This window comes from Urocitellus parryii, chromosome 4 (genome assembly GCF_045843805.1).
Source record: "Urocitellus parryii isolate mUroPar1 chromosome 4, mUroPar1.hap1, whole genome shotgun sequence".
Lineage (NCBI taxonomy): Eukaryota > Metazoa > Chordata > Mammalia > Rodentia > Sciuridae > Urocitellus > Urocitellus parryii.
The window spans coordinates 49,005,724-49,033,398 of record NC_135534.1 but is presented as its reverse complement, the minus strand read 5'-3'; the positions used below and the strand labels follow the sequence as shown (position 1 = coordinate 49,033,398).

General features: G+C 34.1%; 1 protein-coding gene across 1 annotated transcript in view; it reads left to right on the top strand.

The window, feature by feature from the left end:
• Pde3b (phosphodiesterase 3B) overlaps positions 1–27,675 on the top strand; it is a 172,778-nt gene that overhangs the window by 122,742 nt on the left and 22,361 nt on the right. The window contains exons 6-11 of the mRNA XM_026398986.2: positions 2,222–2,423; positions 2,979–3,052; positions 9,614–9,753; positions 10,519–10,656; positions 12,025–12,136; positions 13,953–14,066. Of these exons, the coding sequence (XP_026254771.1) occupies positions 2,222–2,423; positions 2,979–3,052; positions 9,614–9,753; positions 10,519–10,656; positions 12,025–12,136; positions 13,953–14,066 (780 nt within the window). The remainder of the gene's footprint in view (positions 1–2,221; positions 2,424–2,978; positions 3,053–9,613; positions 9,754–10,518; positions 10,657–12,024; positions 12,137–13,952; positions 14,067–27,675) is intronic.

The window sequence follows — 27,675 nt, the reverse complement described above, 5'->3', positions numbered from 1 at the left end:
ATAACATCTGAGAAAGAACTGGAATTAAGCTATATAAGTAAGTCAGTGATGGGATTTTTAGTGCTGCATATCAGATTACCAAAAATGTAGCAGTTTTGTACATTAGGAGTCCTTATGCAGCTGAGTTGAGTTCTCACACAGTTGAGTTAAGCCCTCTCTGCATAATATGTTGTAAGGCTATATTCAATGTGTGGACCCAGTCCAGTTGATCTCAGCTGGAATGAATCAACTTCCAGGCTCACTTAGATAGTGGTTATAATTCATTTCCTTTGGCTATGGGTTCTCAACAGGTTTGCCTCTTGATTGCTATTTGCTGGAGGCCATCTTGAGCTCCTAGAGTCTGCCCACAGTTCCTTATCACAGGGTCACTGTGGCTCCTTCATGAAGCCAGCAAGAGTGTCAAGCAAGCAAGATGAGTCACTTTAGAGTCTGATCTCTAAATTGAGTCTGCTAGCAAGATGAGTCCATAACCTACCATAATCATGACAGTGATATCCCATCATCCTTCAGTTTACACAAGAGGAAGTCATAGGTCTTTCCTGTACTCGAAATCAGGGGCAGGAATCAATAGGTCTACCTTAGAGTCTGTCAAAACAACCCATTAGAAAAATGAGCAGAAGAATTGAACAAGCACTTCAGAAAAGAAATGTACAATGATGTGTATACCTGAAAAGTGCTTCACCTTATTAGTGATAAGAAAATTAAAAAGTGATAGCACAGTTTCCTTCTACTTACCATCAGATTAGCAAAGGATAAAGGTATATACATGTGTGTATATAATATCTATATAGATGACAATATAGATATATATGGAGAGAGATAAACAGAGTGAATATTTATTTTAAAGATTGGCTCTCAATTTTTGAAGGCTGGTAATTCTGGAATTCTCAGGACAGACTAGAAGACTGGAAATTTTAACAGGTGCTAATGTTGTACTCTTGTTAGACTGTCAGGAGGCAAAATTCTTCCTCTTTGGGAGATCTTAGGCTTTCATCCAGTTGGATGAGGCCTACTCACATTATGGAAGTTAATCTGCTTTTCTGGAGTCTACTGATTTAAATGTTAATCACATTGAAAAAATATCTTCAAAGCAACATGTAAAGTAGTGTTTATTCAAATAACCAGGCACTGTAACCTGGCCAAGTTCATATCATCACACACATCTGTGAAATGTTTACCTGTATGTCAAAAAATACTGTAGATTGTTATTTGCTTTCTTCTCTGAATCACACATTATTTGGATCTTTATTTTCAACTGAAGTTTTAAATCTGCCTATCTCTATTCCAGGTACATTACCTTAGTTCAAGTCCCTTTCCTGTGGAAAAGTCAATAGGAATAATCACATACTATTTTCTCCCTTTATTTTGGCATTTAGCACTTATTTATATTCAATTCTCTACTATGTAGGTTCATTGAGTTGCAGGGTTGATTTCATTTTTTTTCTATTGAGAAACCCAGCACATTTTAATCATATGTTAGGCTCTCAAATACTTGTCCTATTTTTATTTTTGATGCTAGGAATTGAACCCAGGGGTTATTTCCTGTGAGTTACATCCCTAGACCTTTTTTTATCTTTGGTTTTGAGAAAGAGTCTCTCTAAATTGCTGAGGCTGGCCTCGAATTTGCAATCATATTGCCTCAGCCTCCCAAGTTGTTGGGATTACAGGCATGTGCCACCACATCTGGACAATATTTGTTGAATGAGTGAATGACTTGCAAATATTTGTTTAATTTAAAGGGATCTGCCTGGGGGGTTGCAGAATTTTTTTTTATTTTTAAATTTAAAATTATATTGTATTACTATATAATTTTATTATATCCTTAGTTTGTGTAAATGCTAAGAACCTTAGTTGTTGAATTAAATTGGATATTATTGAATTGAAAAATAGCATTAAAATTTAGTAGAGAGTCTTTTTTCATATGGAGAATCAACTTGATATCTTTTATAAATTATGAAAGATAAAAGACCATTATGAATTAGGAAAATTTGTGCCACGTGATATTTGTTTTAGTCATGCTCGCAATATTTAGCTACTATGTACTATTCTCCCAAATATCCTGAGGGGTTCAGCCCCACATAGAAATTTATTTTACCATTAAACTGCAAATGCTTTCCTTTCTTTAAAAAGGAAAAATGACTTCATAAAAACACAAATATGTACACTGAATCCATACACACATATTTATGCTCATCTATCTCCTCTCTTTTAATTTTTTCAGGTGCTTTACCCAGCTTGAATTCTCCTAGCCATGGACAGATGTCTGCTGGTTGTGTAACTAATCGATCACCCATAGAATTTCCTGATACTGCTGATTTTCTTACTAAACCAAATGTTATTTTACATAGATCTCTGGGCAATGTACCCAGTGTACCAGATTTTTATCAGCATCTTCGAAATTCTGATAGCAATCTGTGTAACAAGTAAGTTTCCTAATTGTTTATTATTTCTGTTCCAAAATGTAAGTTATTTTAGTAAATATTATCAGTTTTTTTAAATTCTGTATCTTAACTGGGCATTGGTTAAGACCATGTCCTATATTTATCTGATAGTTTTTATTCTAAATGAACTTTTTTTCTCACTCAGTGCTGTTATAAATTTTCTAATTAAATGATGTGAATTATGATATTCAACCCATCATATCATATTAGTAAATAGAAAATTTTTCTCATATATGCTACTTTGGTACTTGTTCATGATATCCAATTCATATGGTGTTAACTCTTATTTCTACTTTGATAAGAATATGGGTTTACCTCTGATTCCAATGTTGACTTTCCAAAATGTTATTTCCTTCAAGAGCACACAGATGTATTTCTAGGTTAAAATCTTTTAAGTTAATATAGAGAGAAGAATATGAGAATATATTGCAGTTGAGATCTTGGTTAAAAATTAAGCAGGTTTTCTAATTACACGTACGTAAAAAAACCTTTCCACCTTATTTATCATGTATATATTTATCTATTTTATTCTATAAGCTGTGGACATCAAATACTAAAATATGTTTCAACATGTGAATCGGATGGAACAGACAGCCACAGTGGAAAATCAGGTGAGATTACATAAGTAATACATATTTGAATTTAAGAGAAATTTCTTACAATATTTTTTCAAATGGATGACTGAATGAGTTTAACTTCTACTTATCAACCTTTAAGGTTATTTTGTTGTTGCTGTTCAGTATTAGCGGTTAAACCTAGAGAGTCACACATGCTACTACTAAGTTATATCCCAAGCCCCTATTTAATTCATCTGTAAAATGAAGATTATATTGTTTTTGCCTATTTCCCAGAAGAGTTATTAAGACAAATTATAAATAATTGATGTGAGAGTGTTACTGGGTGCCATCAGTACCACCTGAAGGAAGAGTTAGCTGTGAAACTCATTGCTCCAGATATATATGGAATCAAATTAGTAGGAAAATAAGTTTTTATTCAAAGGCATCTTTGACGGAAGATAGAATAAATTTACAGTTTCAAAAATTCCATCTTCAAAATCTCTGAAGGTAAGCTAAGTTTATAGAAGAGAAGAGGTAGAAGACAATAAGCAGATTTAGTTAGCTTGTGCCCCACAGGTCTGTGGAAGGGGCAGTCTCCACTTTTAGCTTCCATGGCACCTGTCAGGGTGGGGGTTACAGAATGTTTTTTTTAATTTTTACATTTTAAATATTGTTAAAATAAAACAGTCCTTCACAATTCTTCTAACTCAACTCCTGCCCCCCACCCCCAAAATACAAAACATAAAGCAAAAACAGAAGGGAATACTACTCAATTCATTCTGAGACTGGTATTACCCTCACACCACAATCAAAGTCAAAAATAGAAAACTACAGATCAATATCTCTTATGTGCATAGACACAAAATCTTTTTTTTCCCCTTTGAAATAAGAGAAAATTAATTTATTTATTCAGTTTGATCAAACTGGGGAGAAGCAGATAGATTGCCTTACTTTCCAATCCCATAGAAGCAGTTACAATTTATAGGAAAAAAAAAAGCCAGGTAATATATATATATGTAGGTTTAGCTGGCCTGAAGAGGGGGCAAAGTGGGACAAAAGGTAGGAAATATATATATGCAGATTTAGTTAGCATGTGCTAGACACAACAGGGCAGGGGGCAATCTTCATTCTTAGCTTCTTTGGAGTCTTCCAGGTGAGAGTGAGCAGCCCTTTAGGCTTTACTTTCAGGAAGTTATTCGCCATTTTAGAGAAGCCCTAACTGAAATTTTAAATGTCACCAGTTTAGTTTATCTCCTCAGTCCTGAGTAAATTGGGGCTCCATGTCATCTGGCTAGCCATCCATTGCTGGATTGGAAGATACAAAAATTCTTAACAAAATACTAGCAAATTGAATTCAGCCATACAAAAGGTCACATTATGACCAAGTGCTATCCCAGGAATGTAAGGATGGCTGCACATTTAGAAATCAATCATTATAATACACCACAGTAATAACATAAATGGAAAAACCTGTAGGAATAATCTCAACATGCGTAGAAAAAACATTAAACAAAATCCAATACTTTTTTTTTTAAATAAAACGAACTGTTAATAGCCAGAAAGTTCCTAATCCTGATGAAAGGTATATTCACAACTAACATTATCTTTAATGGACTATAATTTTCCCTCTAAGATTAATAACAAGATGAGGATTTTTAGTCTCAGCACTTCTATTCAACATTGTACTTATGGTTGAGCCAAGAAAATGAGTAAGAAAAATAAAGCCATCCAGAATTTAAAAGAAGAAAATAAAAGTATCCCTATTCACAGATTATATGGTCCTTTGTGTAGAAAATATACTACAAGCTACTAGAACCTATAAACAAGTTGAACAAAGTTACAAGACATGATTGATATACAAACATCAATTATATTGGGCTGGGGTTGTGACTTAGTAGTAGAGTGCTCGCCTCGCACATTTGAGACCCTGGGTTCAATCCTCAGCCCCACATAAAAATAAATAAGTGAAATAAAAGTATTGTGTCCAACTATAACTAAAAAATAAAATGAATCAATTGTATTACCATAATCTAGAAATAAATCATTATGAATTGAAACTAAGAAAACATTTTCATTCATAATAGTATAAAAAAGAATAAAGTAAAATAAATTTAACAGAAATATTTATACACTGAAAATTATACCACTGCTGAGAAAAATTAAAAACTATCTAGAAAAGTTGAAAGCTATTTTATAGTAATGGACTGAAAGAATAAATATTATTAACATGACAACATAACAGTTCTCCTAAGTAGATCAGTAGTTGAGTGCAGTTTTTATCAAATTTCACCTGAAAGCAAATGAAAGAGAATACAAAAAGAAAAAGAAAGGGAGACAGACCTCAATGGATTAGTGATGCTTTATTAAGCAGCTGAGGGGCACAATTTCAAGAGGGAAAATGGCAACAGGCTACAACAGGGTCTGAGTTTTTTATAGGGGTTAGCAGGGGCCAAGTTGGTCATTTACTTTTGGCAGGCTTATTTTTCAGTGGGCAGGAGGATTTTGGCAGAGAAGGGAGATTATTATGACAGGTCAGATTCCTGAGCTCCCTTTTTCACTGAGGGTTTTATAGTTCTCCATTTCTTTCACTAGCAGGGTTTTTTTTTTTGGGGGGGGGGGCACAGAAATTGAAAAGTTGGTGTAAACATTTATATATAAATACAAATGACCTCAGTATCAGTAGTTAATTCAGAAGTTCTACAATAGAACAAATTTGGAAAAAAAAAAAAAAGTTGGAAGACTTATACTATTTGATTTGAAAACTTATTGTAAAGCCACTAATTAAGACAATAGTTTTGGGGGGGGGTTGGGGGTTGTGGTTCAGTGGTGGAGTGCTTGCCTGGCACATGTGAGGCACTGGGTTTATTCCTCAGCAGCACATAAAATAAATTTTTAAAAAAAGGTTTTGATTAACATTTGTAAATGTACATATCCATGGGGTTCACTATTATATTTCAAAACATGCTTGTAGCATTAAAAAAAAAGGTATTGTGTCCATCTACAACTAAAAACATTTTTTTAAAAAGGCAGTATTGGCAGAAGGATGAGCCTATAGTTTAGTGGAATAGAATGTCCAAAAGAAAATTCTTGCATCTATGGTGAATTGGTTTTTGACAAAGAATCCCAAGATTCAAAATGGAATTCAAAAGGGAAAAAAATAAATGATAAGTGTTTTCAACAAATGGTGCCAGGACAGTGGGATATCCACTTGCCAAAAAACAAACAAAAAAACATGGACCCTTATCTCACTGCATGCACAAAAAGTAACTCAAAATAAATCATAGACTTAAGCATAAGGATTAAAACCACATAACTTCTAATCACAGTAGCCATGAGGTTTGTTGAGATTCCAGGGGTTTGGTAAATAAATATTCTCTCTTGATAGGAGAGTGATAAGAATGCATTTTAGAAAAGTATATAGAATAAGAAAAATGATATGGATCTTTGGAAAATAAATTTCTATATTTATCTCAGTATTTTTACTAGAATTTGTGAGGTATGGTTGTTCGGAGTTATGATATTAAAAATAACATGTAATATACCTTAAATGCTAACAATTTTTACATGAATTGCTATTTTAGAGTATCATAGTTACTGCCTTAACTTACCAAGAATACTTGAATATAATAGTCCCCCATCTATACCTGACATGTAAGATCATACTGAATTCTAAATGCACCCCCCCATACATGCATTCCTATGATAAGCTTTAACTTATAAATTAGGCAGAGTAAGGGATTAAAAATAATTAATGAAAAATAAAACAATTATTACAATTTACTGTAATTAAATTGGCAGCATCACCACTCTTTTGCTTTGGGATTTTTAAGTAAAATAGGAGTTACATGAACATAAGTACTATAATGCCATTAGGATCAATCTGATAATTGAGATGGATACTAAGTGACAAACAGGCAAGTAGCATATATACATTGCACAAAGTGATGATTCATGTGTTGGGCATGATGGTGCCAGATATCATCACTTTTCAGATGGGAATACAATTTTAAATTATTTATTATAGAATTTTTCATTTAATATTTTTGGACCACAGATGATAATAACTGATAATCGAAACTGTAGATAAGGGAGGTGTTTTAGTTGTTTTTTTTGGGGGGGGAGGGGGTTGCTGACAAAAAGAATTTTAGAGGAGGAAAAATTTATTTGGTGCTCATGGGTTCAAAGATTTCATTCCATAGACAGCTGGCTCTATTGCTCTGGGCCTAAGGTAAGGCAACATTATGGTGAAAGAGTGTGGTGGAAGAAAGCAGCTCGAGAAATGGCCACCAGGAAGCAAAGAGAGACTCCACTCACCAGGGACAAAATACAAACCCAAAGGCATGCCCCCAGTGACCTACCTTCCTCCATCATACCCTACCTGTCTATAGTTACCACTCAGTTAATCCCTCTCAGTGTATTTACTGTACTGATTGGGTTAAGGTTCTCATAACTCAATCATTTTTCCTCTAAACTTTCTTGCACTATCTCACACATGGGATTTTGGGGGACATCTCACATTTAAACCATAAGAGGGGGACTACTGTATTCTAGAATTCATTTCTTAAAAGATTTTGAGAGAAAGGGTAGGTACTGGGGAATAAAATTGGCCAATTTATGTCATGTGTATATATGAATATGTAACAATGAATCCCACTAATGTGTATAATTCTAACGTACCAATAAAATTTTTTTAAATAAATGTTTTTCACTTGGAAAAAAATCATATTTTCCAAACAATAACACTTTCTGGTCATCAGTTACTGATTTTATATATATTTAGTAAGTTAGGTTCAGATTTGATTAACATTTATTGATCACCTTTTATGTGGACATCTAATAAGATAGGCGTTATTACATTATACAGAGAAAAAACATTATTAAGCACAAAAATCAGTATTGGAGCCTAGTTCTTCAGAAATTCAACTTCAATGAATGCTCTTGTGAACTTTTTTTGACTTAAAAGAATAAAGACTAATAAAAATCGTAAGCCGTACATATTGAAAAATACACAAATTATGAGTTTATAGCTTGATGAATTTTTTATATACTCTGCAATTAGTACTCTGATCAAGAAACTAAATATTACCATTGCCTTAAAATTCTCTTTATGCCTCCTTCCAGCCATGTCTCCTAAGGTAATGATTTTCCTGACTTTTGATATTCACATGTGTCAGTTTTAATGTGTTTTTGAACTCTTCATAAAAATAATCACAAAATATATACCTATTTCCTGTTTTCCTTCACTGAACATTTTATTTTTAAGAACCAACAATATTGATAGAGTTGTAGTTCATTCCTATGTTGTAGTGTTCAAATTGTATGAATAATCCACAATTTATTTAAATATTGGTGGCTTTGGGGAAGGTTTCCTGTTTAGGGTATTATAAATAGAATGAATGGGATCATATTTTAACATGTGAATGAATATCATTGTGGCTTCCCTTTACCATATGACTTAGAAGAAGAATGTTATTAATTACATAGGCAAAGGAATAACTCATAATTCATGATATTGTAGTTATGAACTTTAGAGTTTTTATATCTAGAACTCAGAGATGTTGAGAATGGTTTACATGAAACTAGTAAAAAAAAGTTCCTATAGAGACTGTTTCTCACTTTTATAAAGAATATCTACCTTTCTCTGCCTTCATCCTTGAGTAGATATATAAGGTGTATCCAATGTTACCAATCATTGTGGGGTTCTTTTGCTCAATTTGGTATAAACTCATGAAAAGGCAAAGTACAGCTCTTTTTAATGTTACCAGTTCACTATGGTGTTACCTGCTCCCAGCTCTTAGTGTTAGAATTGAAGAGGCAAGCGATAATATCTCAGTGAGGCTTTATTGGGGCTTATGCTCAAGCACAAGGGGACAGTGCATGAGTTAGAGTGCTTGCTGAGGACACTAGGAGCAAAACTTTAATATAGACAAAAAGGGCAGTCTCATGCAGGTGTCTAGTCAGCTGCTGCACATGATCTCAGCAGTTTTGCACATGTCTGGTCAGATCTTTGCTCTTGGCATCGGGGTTTGCACTTTATACTGTGATCTGCATGTGTAGGTTGGGTTCCTCTGGGCTTGGTTCACAAAGTGATAGAGTTGCTCACTATACTGCCAACCTAGGAAGATCAAATATTGATCAAGTTCAACCCCAATGGCACAGGTTGGTGTTGCAGGTCAGTTAGTAGCTCCCTAACCTGGTCATTAGTAGAAACACTTTGGAAGTCTCCAGCAAGACAACTTTAATAATGTGATTAAATAATTTAGACTAACTTACATTATAGTTTACTTTATTTGAATGCTTTTAACCAATAGCTGTTTCTCTTATAAAGCTGTACATTTAGGGAAATTTTTTTTTTTTTTTTTTTTTTTGTTACCAGAGATTGAACCCAGGGGTGCTTAAACACCAAGCAACATCCCCAGCCCTTTTCTATATTTTATTAGAGACAGGGCCTAATAAGGCCTTACTAAGGCTTAAGGCCTCACTAAGTTGCTAAGGTGGGTTTGAACTCATGATCCTCCTGCCTCAGTCTCCCAAGTTGCTGGGATTATAGGCGTGCCCAGCTAGGGAAAATTTTATTTCTATTTATTACTCTATGTTTTTTTTTTTTTTTGAAAGGCGAAGAAGATATCATTTTCTCAAAAGAAACATTCAGCCTTATGGAAACTCAACAAGAAGAGGAATCAGAGAAGAGAGATTGCAGAAAATCATTTTTGGAAGGTGATAACCTCCAAACAGAAGAGGCACAGCAACCAAATGTAAAAGATAAACTTTCAATATGATTGTGTTAAGGTGAAATATAATAGTAGTTAGTACTGGCTTCATTATTTTTACCAAGAACAAAATTTTTAATGTAATCGTGTTTTAAAATTTCTTACTGAGAAGTAACTATAACTGAAATAATGTTTGGATTATAAATAACACTTAGTTCTAAACCATCATGGAGCAGCAAACTGCGTTTATATTTAAATGAAAATATTTTACTTAGTTTTAATGTAGATACATTATTTTTATTCTGATATTTCTTCATTGTATATTTTAGAGTACACAATATGTGCATTGTCATTAAAAATGATGAAAATAAAGTATTTTATAATGTAATTTTTTTGTTCATAAAGTTCAAAATTTAAGTTTTAATAAAATAATCCCATTCATTTATTTGGGAAACTTATTCTAGTAATAAATGCCAGTACAATGAGATGAGTTTTTTTCCTTCTCCTTTGATATTTGCAACTTCTAAAATGAAAATAATGAACTTTATATTTGTTTAGTGATTCAGAAGTATGACATTTTTATTTATAAATGTAATGTATAAATGAATCAGTCTTCTGATGTCCAAAGACATGTTTATGGTTGCATTCCATAAGAACATAAAATTTCAGATAAAAATACATTTGAGATAACCATTATAACAGATATTACTGTTTTTATATGTTCAGTTATAGGTGTTCTTATTAAATGTGGATTTAGCAATATTTATAAGAGGTAAAGTTTTTATTGATTTTTTACCCATATATGCACAGATCAAAGAGGAAACATCAGTGGACCTGATTTTAGTAGAAGACTACGATTCATTAATAGAAAAGATGAGCAACTGGAATTTTCAAATTTTTGAGCTTGTGGAAAAGATGGGGGAGAAATCAGGAAGAATTCTCAGTCAGGTTTGTTTTTCAAATCTCAACATTTTTAGTTTTTTCTCAAGTGTTTATGAAAGAAAAATCTAAATAATCATAGTATTGGTTTAGGTACTAGTTCAACAGTGACTTTGTTCATTAAATTATTTTTTCATAAAACCCAAATATATATTTTATAGTTATATGCTATATGTTATATATATTATATATTCCATCTACATATACATGAATAATAGCTTATTTTACTACATTGATGAAATTTAATTTAGGCTGAAGAAGTAATAAAGATTTACTTTTTCTTGACTCTTGAGGTTGAAAAGAACATGAAAAGTGACAATGTAGTTCTAACTAATGAACATAAGCTTCATTTTTTTTTTTCGACCTGCCTTCCCTGAATTTTACCCAAGGCCAGATGTTTCATTTGTTTCATTTCATGTTAGAACCTTGGAAAAATACTTGCATTTTACTACCCAGACTCAAGTTTCTACCTGATGGGTTCACATGACAGCATCAGATTTACCTTCCCACAGTATAATTCTTATGAATTCCTTTAATATCTTTCTTATGAAATACAAAAACATGAGGACAAATTATGTTGAGGACATGTAAGTTCATTACACTGAATTCTTTAGGGACAAAAATGCAATTAATATGAATTTTTTTTACTTTTTTTTTAACTTGGGACTAGCAAGAATTCACAATGTTTTTCATTAGGAACATAAAGAGCAAAGAGAAGAATGAAAAAAATTTTAAAATTGGGTTATGATATGTATATGTCACAGTCTGGCTGGGCACAAAATCACGAGCCACTCACAGCCTTGTATATTCAAACAGCAATTCTTTATTCCCGAACTCTCACCGGCACTCTACACGCACATTCTGGGGAAAATACACTCTCCTCTGGGCTCTGCATACCAAAAACCCTCTGAATCCCGGGAGAACTCAACGGGAACTCAAGGAGTAGGAGCCTGAGGCAGCAGGATACGCCCTATTCCCAGCAGGATCCACCTTAAATCCCAATCCCTCTAAACCCAGATCCGCCCTAATCCCTGAGCAAGGTCACCTTTCATGCAATGTCACTGCAAATGACCTGCGTCCAAGGCAAGCCCATTTCCACAATGGAGAGTCCTCCCTCTAAGCAACATTGGGTAGGCTGACAAGGAAATTGCCATGCGTCATTCCTACTTGGCTATGGCTCTCAGCATGTATAGTAAACTTTTCTTTGGTTTTCATGAGCTGTAGGGTGATGTCTTCCTTTCTTATTTTTTTGGAAGTTTTTAATAAATTAAAGACAGTCACATTATTTATTTTCCTAAATGCAAATTACAAAAACATACTGATCTACAAATAGAAATTCTGGTATTTAAAGTGAACTTTATTTTAATTGACATTTAGGTTATGTATTCCTTATTTCAAGACACTGGCTTATTGGAAATATTTAAAATTCCTACTCAACAATTCATGAACTATTTTCATGCATTAGAAAATGGCTATCGAGACATTCCTTGTAAGTATTTTCATGTAAGTTTAAATAATACTGTTTTGAAACTTTGTTATCTTTATATTCAGATGAACCTGTAAATATATTTTTGGAAAAATTTTAAATGGAGATTTAAAAAGAAAATCTGATCCTACCTAGATTTAACTGACAACTATTAAGATTTTGGTATAGGAGCTGGGGTTATGGCTCAGTTGTAGAGTGTTCGCCTCACATGTGCGATGCCCTGGGTTCAATAAAATAAATAAATAAATAAATAAAATAAAATAAATTGGTATATATTTTCTAAGTTATTTTATTATATAAATTTAGTTTTTATAAAATGAATCATAATATTGATGTCTATTTAAAATCTGCTTTTCACTTGTGATATGTGTCTTTCTGTGTTGATAATTATTTGTATGAGTACCTTATTTTTTAAAATGTTTGTTAATATTAAGAATTTTAGAAAATTCCTTCATTTTACAGTGTTCAGAGTTTATCCATAGAATTTATATTTTTAACTGTGTTTTGATCTATGGAATAATTTTTAATTTTTATTTGATTTTTATGTTTAAATATAATTTGAATTTCATATTAAGAAAAGGTGTGTTAACATTTTACAGTTTCTCTCCATAAGGATTCATTAATTAGGAAATTAGTTATCTACAGAGTGAATTTTTATTAAATTTTCATAACTCAGTGATATTTAATAATTTAAGGTGGATTATATATACTATATAAAGTATGCATTAAAATTAAAGTCAAAGTTTACAATGAATATAGGAATGCTCGAATGTACTTAAGGAAAGCTGAATGGGAAGAAGGACATGGTAAAAAGTCTTCACTCTCAGCTCTGATTAGGATACACTGATTGAGAAAACTCTCTCAACCTAATTTTTCTAAACCTCAGTTTACAAATTTATAATTGGAATAATAGCAGTGCCTACCCCATAGAGAGTGATAAAATAAAATAAGCAACAAAAAGGACATAGTAGAATTCAAGGCACATTGGAAATGTCATTAAAAGATGGTAATTATATTATTAATAATAAGGCTCCTAGGGAATTAATACCATGTCCTGCCTATAGTCTGGACACTTACTGTTCTATCATCTGCTAATTTTATATTGTAGATATTCATAAAATATTCATTGGATATCTGCTGTGACTATGGAATCATTAGATTCATGTAGATTATCTTATTTAATCTTTATTGGGAATGTTGTATCACAAATGAGAAGTAAAAAGTCAGAAGGATCTTAAAACTAGAGAGAGGTGCTGGATTTCAGTTCTAAAGTCCATCTGAATTCTAAACCCTATGCCCTATGTAACATTTCCTTTTCACATAGAGGAGTTGAGGAGTTTTATTATTATATAGTAGGTGTCAGACAGTGTTCTGGATGCTTTCCCATGCCATTCATCATTTTATCCTTATAACAAACCTGAGAAAGAGGTAATTCTTACTTTTCTTTTTTAAGAGCTTAAGTATCCAGAATTTGTAACTGTTCTGTGTACAGAAATCATTTTGAATATTGTGTCTCCATGATGTAGAAGCAACATGGTATTTTTAAAAGCCACATGACAGAAACTTTAAGAAAATTTTCTAGTATCTTTCAGTTATTGTTTACCCTGCCTTTCCTTTGATCCCTTTACTATGTTTTCATAGTATATGTGAAATTTTTAAAAAGGGAACTTTTTAAGACATCAAAATAACTTTAAAAATAGATAAAATACAATTATGGGAAATTATAAGAATGTAAATGACTATAAAATTCCAATCCTTTTAAGTGACTTATGAGGCCTAACAGAATGATCATTTTTATAAAATATTTTTGTGGCTTTAGATCACAATCGTATACATGCCACGGATGTCCTACATGCAGTTTGGTATCTGACAACTCGGCCAATTCCTGGCTTACAGCAGATCCACAATGATCATGAAACAAGAAATGAAAAAGGTACTTTCTCCTGCAACTCTTTTTTTAAAAATTATTTAATTAGTAATAATAAATCAAACTGTCTCAATTCATAACCTCTGGTCTTTTAAATTTTTCATTAAGTAACCTTTGGTACATGTGAAAGATTGTGTGACTTCTGGTGTATAATACTTAAACCTGCTACTCATCTGCAAAGCCTGATAAAGTTTCATTACTTCCTGATATAAAATTTTACTCTTTGTTCCATCCTATTGCTTTTCCCATTCAACTAGCAAGTATCTTGAATATTAGAGTAATTATTCCTTTGTTTTTATTTTTCAATTCCTGGTTTTGTTTTTGTTTCAGATATATGTGTATGCTTACAATATATAATATTACTGAATCAAAAGGAATATGTTTGAATCTCATGTAAACACTTAAGTGCTGAATTTAAAAACCTTTGTAAACATTCAGATTTGCTTCTAAAAAGTGAATGCTATTCTTCATCATAAATATAATTATTTAAATAAATAATATGTAACCTCACGATTCTCTTATTTTGGCTTGCTAATGGCAAAATTATTATTATTAGGACAGAATTATTATGTATTATTAGGACTGAATTTGTTCAGATGACAATATTTGAGAAATAATACCACAATACTAATGGTATAATGTCATAAACTCAAGTCATTAAATTTGGGTAGTTGAGTCTAATGGATTTCTTTCATGTCACTGGTTCATTTATGTATATATATATATTTTTTTTGTGTGTGTGTTCATGAACCATGTTCTTCAGTTTTCTTCCAATCTCCTTTTAGTTCTGTGAGCATCCTTAAGACTGTTTTAAAGACTTTATCTTTTTTTTTTTGAAGACAGAGAGAGAGAGAGAAAATTTTTAATATTTATTTTTTAGTTTTCTGTGGACACAACATCTTTGTTTGTATGTGGTGCTGAGGATCGAACCCAGGCTGCAAGCATACCAGGCGAGCGTGCTACCGCTTGAGCCACATCCCCAGCCCTCACTGGTTCATTTTTGTCTGCCATCTGTAATCTCTTTGATGCCCTACATTCCTCCTATCAATCCTGTGTTTCCATTGGAGATCATTTTTTTAACTTTTTAATTTTGTTGATGCACTAATTTCATTATAGAAGAATATTTTCATATTTCAACATGTTTAGGTTGTCATTCCATCATCTTTTGATTTTAGTAGTTTCTGTTAATAATTATTTGATAATAATTAATAATAGCCTTAATTCTTACTGAGAAATGTAATATGTAAATGTAGCATGTTTATTTTCTCTTAGCTATTGAATTTTAGCATTTTTACTATGGTATACATAGGTGATTTTCTTTGTATTAATCATGCTTGGGGTTCAGTGAACTTTAGAATATGTTGATTGATTTTTTTTTTATCAATTTCTATCAAAACTTCAAAATTTTTCCAGTCACTGCCTATTGCCTAATTACAAATCTGCTTACACATTATTTTTATTTTTTTAATTTTTAATTTTTAATTTGTTATATACAACAGCAGAATGCATTACAATACATATTACACATATAGAGCAAATTTTTCATATATCTGGTTGTATACAAAGTAGTCACACCATTTGTGTCTTCATACATGTACTTAGGGTAATGATGTCCATCTCATTCCACTATCTTTCCTATCCCCATGTCACCTCCTTCCCCTCCCTCTCCTTTTCCCCTTTGCCCAATCTAATGTTCATCTAATCCTCCCATGCCTACCCCGACCCCACTCATCCTTAAATCAGAGAATCAGCATCCTTAAATCAGAGAAAACATTCAGCATTTGTTTTTTGGGGATTGGCTGACTACATTTAGCATTATATTCTCCAACTCCATTCATTTACCTGCAAATGCCATGATTTTATTCTCTTTTAGTGCTGAATAATATTCCGTTGTGTGTGTGTGTGTGTGTGTGTGTGTGTGTGTGTGTATAATAATCTCCATTCATCTACTGAAGGGCATCTAGGTTGGTTCCACAGTTTAGCTATTGTGCTACTATAAACATTGATGTGGCTCTGTCCCTGTAGTATGCTGTTTTTAAGTCTTTTGGGTATAGACCAAGAAGAGGGATAGCTGGGTCAAATGGTGGTTCCACTCCCAGTTTTTCAAGAAATCTCCATGCTGCTTTCCATATTGGCCGCACCAATTTGCAGTCCCACCAGCAATGTATGAGTGTGCTTTTTCCCCTACATCCTTGCCAACACTTATTGTTGTCTGTATTCTTAATAGCTGCCATTCGGACTGGAGTGAGATGAAATCTTAGTTTTGATTTGCATTTCTCTGATTGCTACAGATGTTGAACATTTTTTCATATATTTGTTGATTAACTGTATATCTTCTTCTGAGAACTGTTCAGTTCCTTGGTCCATTTATTGACTGGGTAATTTGTTTGTTTTTGTTGTTGTTGCTGATTTTTAGTTCTTTATATATCCTAGAGATTATTGCTCTGACATGTGTGTGGTAAAAATTTGTTCCCAAAATGTAGGCTCTCTATTCACCTCACTGATTGTTTCTTTTGCTGAGAATAAGCTTTTTAGTTAGAATCCATCCCATTTATTGATTCTTTATTAATTTTTTACTATATAGGAGTCTTATTAAGGAAGTTGGGGCTTAATCTGACATGATGGAGATTTGGGCCTACTTTTTCTTCTAATAGACACAGTGTCTCTGGTTTAATTCCTAGGTTCTTGATCCACTTTGAGTTTTGTGCACAGTGAGAGATAGGGGTTTAATTTCATTTTGTTGCATTTAGATTTCCAGTTTCCCCAGCACCATTTGTTGAAGAAGCTATCTTTTCTCCAATATTACATTTTGACACCTTTGTCTAGTATAAGATAACTGTAATTATGTGGGTTAGACTTTGAGTCCTCTATTTTGTACCATTGCTCTACAAGGTCTATTTTGATGCCAATACCGTGCTGTTTTTGTAGTATAGTTTAAGGTCTGGTATAGTGATGCACCTGTTTCACTCTGCCTGCTAAAGATTGCTTTAACTATTCTGGGTCTCTTATTTTTCCAGATGAATTTCATGACTGCTTTTTCTATTTCTATAAGGAATGTCATTTTCCTCATTTCCCTTTCAGAGGATTTGTCACTGATATACAGAAATGCCTTTGATTTTACTTTGCTGAATTCATTTACTAGTTCTAGACGTTTTATGGTGGAGCTTTTTGGGTCTTCTAGGAATAGAATCCTATCATCAGCAAATAGTGCCAATTTGAGTTCTTCTTTTCCTATCTGTATCCCTTTAATTTCTTTCATCTGTCTAATTGCTCTGGCCAGTGTTTCAAGAACCATGTTAAATAGAAGTGGTGAAGAAGGGCATCCCTGTCTTGTTCTAGTTTTTAGAGGGTTTTAGTTTTTAGAGGGAGTGCTTTCAATTTTCCTCCATTTAGAATGATGTTGGCCAGGGGCTTGGCATCGATAGCTTTTATGATATTGAGATATGTTCCTGTTATTCCTAATTTTTCTAGTGTTTTGAATATGAAAGGGGGCTGTATTTTGTCGATTGCTTTTTCTACATCTATTGAGATGATCATATGGTTCTTTAAGTCTATTGATGTGATGAATTACATTTATTGATTTCCATATGTTGAACCAGCCTTGCATCCCTGGGATAAACCCCACTTCATAGTGGTGTACTGTCATTTTGATATATTTTTGTTTTTAATTTGCCAGAATTTTATTGAGAAATTTTGCTTCTATGTTTGATAGATTATTGGCCTGAAGTTTTCTTTCTTTGTGTTGAACCAATTTTGCATCCCTGGGATGAATCCCACTTGATTGTGGTGCACTATCTTTTTGATATGTTCTTGTAATTAGATTTGCCAGAATTTTATTGAGAATTTTCGCATCTATATTCATTAGAGATGTTGGTCTAAATTTTTCTCTTTTGATGTGTCATTGTCTGGTTTTGGAATCAGGGTGATATTGACATCATAGAACGAGTTTGGAAAGGATTCCTCTTTTTCTGTTTCCTGAAATAAATTGAAGAGTATTGGTATTAGTTGTTCTTTAAAGGTCTTGTAGAACTCAGCTGTGTATTCATCTGGTCCTGGGCTTTTCTTGGTTGGTAGGCTTCTGATGGCATCTTCTATTTGTCACTTGAAATTGATCTGTTTAAATTGTGTATACCATCCTGATTCAATTTGGGCTAATCATATGACTCTAGAATTTTGTCAGTATCTTCAATATTTTCTATTTTACTGGAGTACTAGTTTTAAGAATAATTTCTAATTATCTTCTGTATTTCTGTATTGTCTGTTGTGATATTTCCTTTTTCATCATGTATGTTAGTGATTTGAGTTTTCTCTCTCCTTCTCTTTATTAGCATGGCTAAAGGTCTGTCAATTTTATTTATTTTTTCAAAGAACCAATTTTTGCTCTGTCAATTTTTTCAATTGTTTCTTTTGTTTCAATTTCATTGATTTCAGCTCTGATTTTAATTATTTCCTGTCTTCTCCTGCTTTAGGTGTTGACTTGTTCTTCTTTTTCTAAGGCTTTGAGATGTAATGTTTAAGTCATTTATTTGTTGACTTTTTTTTTCTTTTAAGGAATGAACTCCATGTAATGAACTTTCCTCTTAGTTCTGCCTCCATAGTGTCCCAGAGATTTTGATACGTTGTCTCTGTGTTCTCATTTACCTCTAAGAATTTTTTAATCTCCTCCTTGATGTCTTGCAACCCATTGTTCATTCAATAACATATTCTTTAGTCTCCATGTGTTGGATTAGCTTTTATTTTTTATATTATCATTGATTTCTAATTTCATTCCATTATGATCTGATAAAATGCAGGGTAGTATCTCTACCTTTTTATATTTGCTAAGAGTTGCTTTCTGGCATAATATATAGTCTATTTTAGAGAAGGATCCATGTGCTGCTGAAAAGAAAGTGTATTTGCTTGTTGAAGAATGGAATATTCTATATATGTCAGTTAAGTCTAAATTATTGATTGTATTATTGAGTTCTATATTATTTTGTTCACTTTTTGTTTGGAAGGTTTATCCAGTGGTGAAAGAGGTGTGTTTTAGTCACCCAGAATAATTGTGTTGTGGTTTATTTGTCTCTTGAACTTGAGAAGAATTTGTTTGATGAATGTAGACGCTCCATTGTTTGGGGCATATAAATTTATTATTGTTATGTCTTGTTGGTGTTTGGTTCCCTTTAGCAGTATGAAATATCTGTCTTTATCCCTTTTGATTAACTTTGGCTTAAAGTCTACTTTGTTTGATATGAGGATGGAAAACCCTGCTTGCTTCCACAGTCCATGTGAGTGGTATGATTTTTCCCAACCTTTCACCTGCAGTCTGTGGATTTCTTCCTATGAGATGAGTCTCTTGGAGGCAGCATATTGTTGAGTCTTTTTTTTTAAAAATCCAATCTGCCACTCTATATCTTTTGAATGGGGAGTTTAGGCCATTAACATTCAGGGTTATTATTGAGACATGATTTGTATTCCCAGTCATTTTTGTTTATTGTTAGTATTTTACTTGACTTGGTTTCTCCTTTGATTAATTTTTCTTTTAGGGTAATGCCTCCCTTTGCTGATTTTCATTGTTGTTTTCAATTCCTCTTCATGGAACAGTTTCCTGAGGATGTTCTGTAATGCAGGCTTTCTAGTTGTAAATTTTTTCAACTTTTGCTTATTATGGAAGATTTTTATTTCATCATCAAATCTAAAGCTTAATTTTGCTGGGTATAAGATTCTTGGTTGGCATCCATTTTCTTTCAGAGGTTGGTATATGTTGTTCCAGAATCTCTTGGTTTGAGGGTCTGGGTTGAAAAATCTGCTGAGATATGAATTGGTTTCTCCCTATATATGATCTGACTCCTCTCTCTTGCAGCATTTAAGATTCTATCCTTATTCTGTATGCTAGGCATTTTCATTATAATGTGCCTTGGTGTAGATCTGTTTTAATTTTGTACATTTGGTGTCCTGTAAGCCTCTTGTATTTGATTTTCCTATTTATTCTTCATGTTTAGGAAATTTTCTGACATTATCTTATTGAAGAGATTATGCATTCCTCTGTTTTGAAACTCAGTGTCTTCCTCTATCCCAATAACTCTTAGATTTAGTCTTTTGATACTATCCCATAATTCTTGGATGTTTTGCTCATGGTTCCTTACCATCTTCACTGTGTGTTCAACTTTATTTTCCAGATTGTATACTTTGTCTTCATTATCTGTCGTTCTATCTTCCAAGTGATCTAGTCTGTTATTGATGCTTTCTATTGAGTTTTTTATTTGATTTATTGTTTCCTTCATTTCAAGGATTTCTGATTTTTTTTTCAGAATCCCTCTTTCTTAAAGTAATCTTTTGCTACCTGTGTTTGCTCCTTTATCTCTTTGTTGATGTGATCAATGGATTTCTTTATTTTTTCCCTTATCTGTTTATTGGTGTCATCAGTGGTTACCTGTATTTGCTCTCTTATCACTTTGTTGGAGTGATCAGTTTTTGCCTGTATTTGCTCATTTAGGCCATTCTTTCATTCACAGATCATTTTAATTATGAACTTTGTGAACTAGTTCTCTGACATTTCATCACCTTCACTGTCCATGGGTTCTGTTATTGTAGTATCCTGGTTTGTTTGGGGCACTTTTCTTCCATGTTTTTTTCATGTTGTCTTACTTGCAATGTGGATCTGAGGTATTACAGTTTCTACCCTATAATCTCATAATATCTGTGCAGATTAACTGTATCTCACCTTGGTGTTGGGCTTCCAGATCCTGCCAGTGTCCTACAATGGATACTACTACAATTATAGGTGGTGGCACCAATAGTAGGAGGTAACTCGAGATAGCAGTGGAGGTGCCCAAAGATGGATGCAATGTCTTTCAGAGATGGGGCTGAAAGGTTGGGCCTTACACTGGCTTTGGGATGCCTGCTCCAAAATGAAGCTGCTTCTAAGCCCTGTCTGTTGTCCTAGGGTAGAAGCTACTGCATGGGGAAAGCTATATGGATGGCTGCAGTGTCTCAAGATGGAAATGGGTTAGACCTGGGCTCCCAGGTGGTGATGGTGCAGATTGAACCCAAGTTTACCCTGGGCCCTGGCTCCTGTGCAGGTCAGCAAGGCAGCTCTAGTCCCGGCCTGAGCTCTGGTGGGGCTCTGCCAGTGGGCAGAGATGGTCCTGAGCAGAGATGGTCTTCAGCCGAGCCTGAGCTCCCACGGGTATGTGCTGGTGACGGGATAGACTTGGGCCTGCCCTGGACTAGAACTCCCACGCAGGTCAGCAAGGTGGGTCTGGGCCAAGCCTCACTCCATTGGGTGACTGCCAGTGGGCAGAGGTGATCTGGGCTGAGCCTGAGCTCCAGTAGGTGTCTGCCAGTGATGGGATCTACTTCCACATTTGTTACATGACACCTCACTTTTAGTTACCAAAATCTTTATTAGTTTTCTGTTGCTGCTATGTCAAGTTAGCACACATTTAGTGACTTAAAACACCATAGATTTCTTATCTTATAGTTCTAGATAAGTCTGAAATTGTCCTGATTGAGCTAAAATCCAGGTTTTCTAGGGGAAGATCCATTTCCTTGATTTCTCCAGTTTTGGTGCGCCACATGCATTCCTTGCCTTATGGCTCTTTCTTCCTAGGATAGCTGCATAACATCTTCAAATTTCTCTCTTGCTTGACCTTTTGAACCTTATAAGGAACTATCAAGAAGTGAACCAGCTGCAACCCTGGTTTTCTATTCAAAGCATACTTTCCTGACACTGAATCTCCTAATTTTAATATCTTGCAACTTGGACAGGCTGGTTTCCCTTTGCTTAGGAGTTCTCCCTCAATCTTTCTCTTTCCTCTCACATTTTGCTATAAATAGTAAAGTAACCAGGCCAAGCCCTCAATATTTTGTCTAGAACTTTCCTCAGCAAAATGTCTAAGTTTATCACTTGCAAGTTTTTGTTCATATAACTATGACACATAAATCAGTTAAACTTTCTGCAACTATACATACATAACAAGGATTCTTTTTCCTCTAGTTTCCAGTAGCATGTTTCCTTTTGAGAATCACTAGCACTGTCCCCTAATGGCCCTATTTCTTTTCTTTTAAACAATTCATAAAGTGCTAGGGATCACATCTAGGGCCTTGTGTTCAATAAGGAAGCCCTCTACCAAGCTTAACTACATCCTCAAGCTGAATGGCCATATTTCTGTTAGTAGTATGCTAGATGGTTGAGGTATTCTCTAAATCTGAAAACATGCTATACAAGTTTTATGTCCCATGCTCCTCACTTCCTTCTGAGTTCTTGCTAGTAGTGGTATGAGTTCTCATGCACAGGGCTATAGAGCCAAACATCTGTTGAAGAGAAGGCTTTCATGACCAAACAGTTATTGTGTTGGAAAATTATGGTGGAAACAAAGATTATGGGATGTGCTGGCTTTTTCTGATGTCTTTGAAGAATTCATAGAAAAGAAATTATAAATTTAAGGCTTTCATGAAAGGTTAGAATACCAAATAGCTTCTCTGCCTAGCCCAAGAGAATACTTTATTTTTTATAGTAGTAGAATCATAACTTCTGAAAACAAAAAACTTAATTTCTTTTTAAAAAAATTTTTTTTTGGTTGAAGATGGACACAATACCTTTATTTTATTTATTCATTTTTATGTGGTGCTGAGGATTGAACCCAGTGCCTCACATGTACTAGGCAAGTGTTCTACCACTGAGTCACAACCCCAACCCCAAAACTTAATTTCTGATCTTGAAGTTGCCTGAAATATAATGCAAATTGAGTTTATGGTCTCACTGGGCCTCTTTGCATGGAATTAGATTATTGATTAGGAAAGACAGAACTCTGGGATTTGAAATAGAATTATTTAGATAGATTTTAAGAAATCTGATTTGCCTCAAAACCCCAAATCCTGCTAGTCCTTCCTCCTGCTCTTTCTGTTGATTGCCTGAGGTTCCTTGTTGTGACTTCACCTGAGATTTTTCACTCATAGGGAAATGCTAATTCATCTCTAAATCCAAACCTTACTGCCTTTCAGTTCTTTTAAACATACAATTAAACCCAAATTCTGGAATATCTTAGAAGATTAAGTACCAAGTCTTAACGCTAGAATAACTTACTATTTTATATTGGCAGAAACCTGAGGAATATTTGTGGATGAATTTAAGGATGTTAGAGCAGGGAAAAAGGAAGGTAATGGTGGATCTTGTTGAAATTTTTTTGGTGGGTATTTATTTTTTTTGTGAGTATATTTATGAGAAATTCTGATTCTGTATATTAGCTTGAGCAACTAGCAGTGACCCTACAAGTTTGTGTGATTAGTTGTCTTAAATATGGGTATCAAGGAATTTGAGTTGTTAGAACTTCCTAGTGGACTATAGAGAAAGGAATGCAGAGAATGTGATAAGGTATTGAAATGGGTTGATTATATTCAGCCTTGGTACATCCCTAACTGTGTACATCCGAAGTAACCCCATTTATCAAGATATTGAGAAATACATTATTACACTCCTTAGGAGGAAAATGCCATATGATCCACCAGTCAGGGTTAAGGGCTTATGGAATTTAGGTAATAAAAGGACTTTTGACCTGGGTACATCTAACAGTGGTAGTTCCATGAACCACACCCATTTTCTGAATGTATATTTTAAATAAACATATTCAGCAACTGGTAGAATCCCTTTTCTGATTCCTTGATCTTTAGAGATAAGGCAATCATTGTAGAAAGGGTCAAATGAAATCTCCTGGAATTGTCTAATTCTAGCAAAACAGTGAACCAGCAATAAAATATTCCTCAGTGAATTCTGGAAATTAATGCCACTATCAAATAATACATGCAGGAATGGTTATTTCCATTACATTGCTTTTCAGCTTGGTATATGGATTTTATGCAAGAAAAAATAGATTCTGAAAAGTGATGATACATTGTTCTAAGCTTAATCAGGTCGTGAGTCCATTTGCCAGAACTATTCCAGATGTGATTTCTATTTTTTAGTAAATCAATCTAACTTGTGATATGGCACACAGCTATTGTTCTGGAGAATATTTTTCTTTCTCCACACCTTTTAACAAAATACACAAGAAAACATTTGCTTGAGGCAGGTGTCATAGTATACTTTCATTATATTAGTTCTGGACTATGTCAAATTTTTCATGCTGTATTCTATCTAGTCTTGTATGGTATGTTATCAAGGTGATTCACTACATTAATGAGATAATGATGAGTAACTTTGTTGAGCAAGAAGTAATGAATATTCTAAATGCCTTTATAATAAGAGCATCAAAGGATGATAGATGAGAGTGCACAAAAACTCAGATATCTTTCTTGGTGAAGTTTACTAGGGGTCCAGTGATCTAAATTATGTTGAGATATCTCCTGCAAATTGAGTAAGAATTAATATATTTTAAATCCCCTACCTAGAGGGCCCTGAATACTAATATCTTAATGCTATTGCTCCAATCCATTAATTATAAGGCTATGGATTTTATGTGCTATCCAGAGTATAAGAAGAATATGAAGCAGTTTCAAGTAATTGTACGAATTTCTCTTGTCATTTTTTCCTTATGATTTCCAACAGATCCAGTATTGTTCAAATTGCCTTTTGCAGATAGGCATCCTCTGTGGAGCCTCTGGGAGACCATTATAAGAGAATCAATGTAAATTCATAGGTTTTGAGACAAAGCCAAATCATCTTCCTTAGAAATTATTCTCTTATCTGTAAAAGTTGCTAGATGATTATTATACTGTGGTAGATTTTGAATACTTGGCCATCGACACTAGATTACCAGAGGGCCACCCATAACTGGTGCCCTATGACCCTCTAATATATGAAGTTGGCATGTGAAATAGCTCTTAGTCATGAAAGAGGAGTATTATATACAACACTGAGCTGCTCCCAAAATCACAGAGCATGAACTCAAACTCCCATAAATACCTGTTCCTAATACATTGACATTCCTTCCTTAATCCATAATTATGGCTTCATGGGGATTTCCCTATGGCCAGTTGACTGAAGAAAGTCCAAAAGACCTGGTTTACATATGGTTCTTCCCTTTATATCTCTAAGTGCATAGCTATAGCTATAGCTTCTGAAACTGCATAGCTATAGCTTTATGGGCTTACCCACAAATTCTTACCAGTGAGCAGAACATCAAGCAGAGAATCTTCTTGTTCGCTTAGCCTGGAAAGGAAAACGGTCACATGAAAGGGTCTATGCTGATTCATGGCCAGTGAGCTTCCTTGGGTGTTAAGGGACTTGAAAAGATTAGAAAATAGGTAATGGGAACTCCTAACAAGAGGTTTGTGTCTAGACCTCTTAGACTAGTTGCTGCCCCCAACCGGCATTGGCAGCTGAAGTAAGATTGCTCGCGTGAATTTTCAGGGACACAAAATAAAACAAAGACACGATTTAACTTTACACAAGCTTCAGGTTCTATCCATAAAAGGGCAGAAGGGGCAGGGAATAGATGAGTATAACTCAACCCTAGGGGCACACCCACAAAGAAGACCTCCTTGCTATCCGAGTGGGTCTCTGACCAGGCCACAAGAAATGCAGTGGTTGATCAGAGCCTGAGGCATCAGGACTGGAAGGTGTGGTCATTCAGTGTGGCTCCTCACAAGCAGGTACAGAATTGTGGATATCTCTTTTTTCTTTTTCTTTTAAAAATTTTTTAGTTATAGTTGAACACAGTTTATTTTGTTCATTTTTATGTGGTACTGAGAATTGAACCCCGTGCCTCACATGTGTGAGGCAAGTGCTCTACATTGAACTACAACTCCAGCCCCTGGTGAATATTTTTTTCCCATTTGGTGATAAATTTTATGTTTCAACTTGCTGAGCAGTGGTGCCTAGGTCAAACATTAATACAGATATAATATGGATATTTGCTTGAGGGTATTTTTTGGATGAGATTAACTTTTAAGTTGGCAGACTTTGAGATAAAGCAGATAATGTGGGTGGTCCTCAATCCAGTCAGTTAAAGGTGTTAATAGAACATAGACTGACCTCCCCTGAGCAAAAAGCCATTCTGCATGAAGATAGACTTCAGACTTGAACAACAAAACCAGCTCTTCCTTAGGTTTTCACCCTGCCAGCTTACCCTGAAGATTTTGGACATGCCAGTCACCTTAGTTGTCTCAACCAGTTCCTTAAGATCAATCTCTAAATGCGCACATGCGCATGCACCCAAACACACACACACACCCCGTTGGTTCTGTTTCTCTGGAGAAAGGTGATAATTACCAAAGGCCACTCATTGTAGAGGAATCTCTCAATAATCAGATGGACAGAATGATGTCTTCTTTTCGTAAGTATCAAGCTCTTTCACCATCATTCCAGTTCTTATTCAATGGCCTTATGAACACAATACCAATTTATGCCCACAGAACTTACTGATTTTTCCATGAATCTTATTACTCCACAGCTGGACTAAGAGAAAGGAATGGCATTAGAGACTCAGATGGAGCATCTGTTAGATGCAAACATTTTGTGGAGCTAGCATACTATCCAATAGAGTAGTTTGTTCTCTGAGCCAGCAACCAATATATACCCAGAGTGTACAAAACTGAACCAAGGAATGGAAATAGAGGGAGACTTCTCTGTTTCCTCAAATAATTCACTTATATAATTTTTGCTTGCAAAAAATTGGCATAGAAAACTTAGTTCTTAATGGAGAAATGCTTCCAACAAGCGACCCAGAAAACAGGGTTAATCTGAGTGGAAAATTAAGTAGACATCTGACCAATTTGTGTTCTTCATGCCTTTGAATCAAATAGACAAAGAAGAGAATTGTGCATGAGCTCTCGTGATCCTGTGTTACCCTGATTAATAAAGAAGAAAAAGGGTTCCTACTATACATGGAAAATTGTGTATCAGGAACCCACATGATTCTCTGATCTTGATGCTCCAGTAGAAAAGATAATAGAAAACTATAGTAATATAGTATTATAAAGATCAATAATAGTGCAGACCACCAGTCAGACAATCCTGATCAACATAGATGCTGGATGAGGACAAAGGGAATATGAAATGGATAGTGAAATTAAAATATATAGCTATATGACCAGTCTCAGAGATGTAGTCTATAATTGCTATGTGTATTTTCTGTTGCCTTTATATATTATTTCATATACTAAGCACTATTTTATACCCATTTCTATTAGGCTTCTTTCCACTTTGGGGCTGTTATGAATAATAGTGTCATGAAAATACATGTATGAGTTTTTTTTACATTTATACTTTTTTAAAAAAAATACCTTTTTTAAATTTATTTATTTTTATATGGTGCTGAAGATTGACCCCAGTGCCTCTCACATGCTAGGCAAGGACTCCACCACTGAGCCACAACTCCAGTCCATGTATGAGTTTTTGTATGGACATATTTTTATTTCTCTTGTGCATATGCCTCATTGTGGAATTGCTGGGTCATAAGGTTTAACAGTGTTTATGGTTAACATTTTGAGGAGCTCCCAAACTTTTTCAAAGTGACTGAACTTTTTGTTTCCACCAGCAATGTATGAAGGTTCAAATTTCTTCACATCCTTGTCATTTCTTGTTATTAACCTTTTTGATATGACTATCCTGGTGAATGTATTTGTTTTTCCTTAATATCTGAACTTCAGAAGTGTCAGTGGTGATATTCTCTTTTATCTCTTAATTTTAGTAATT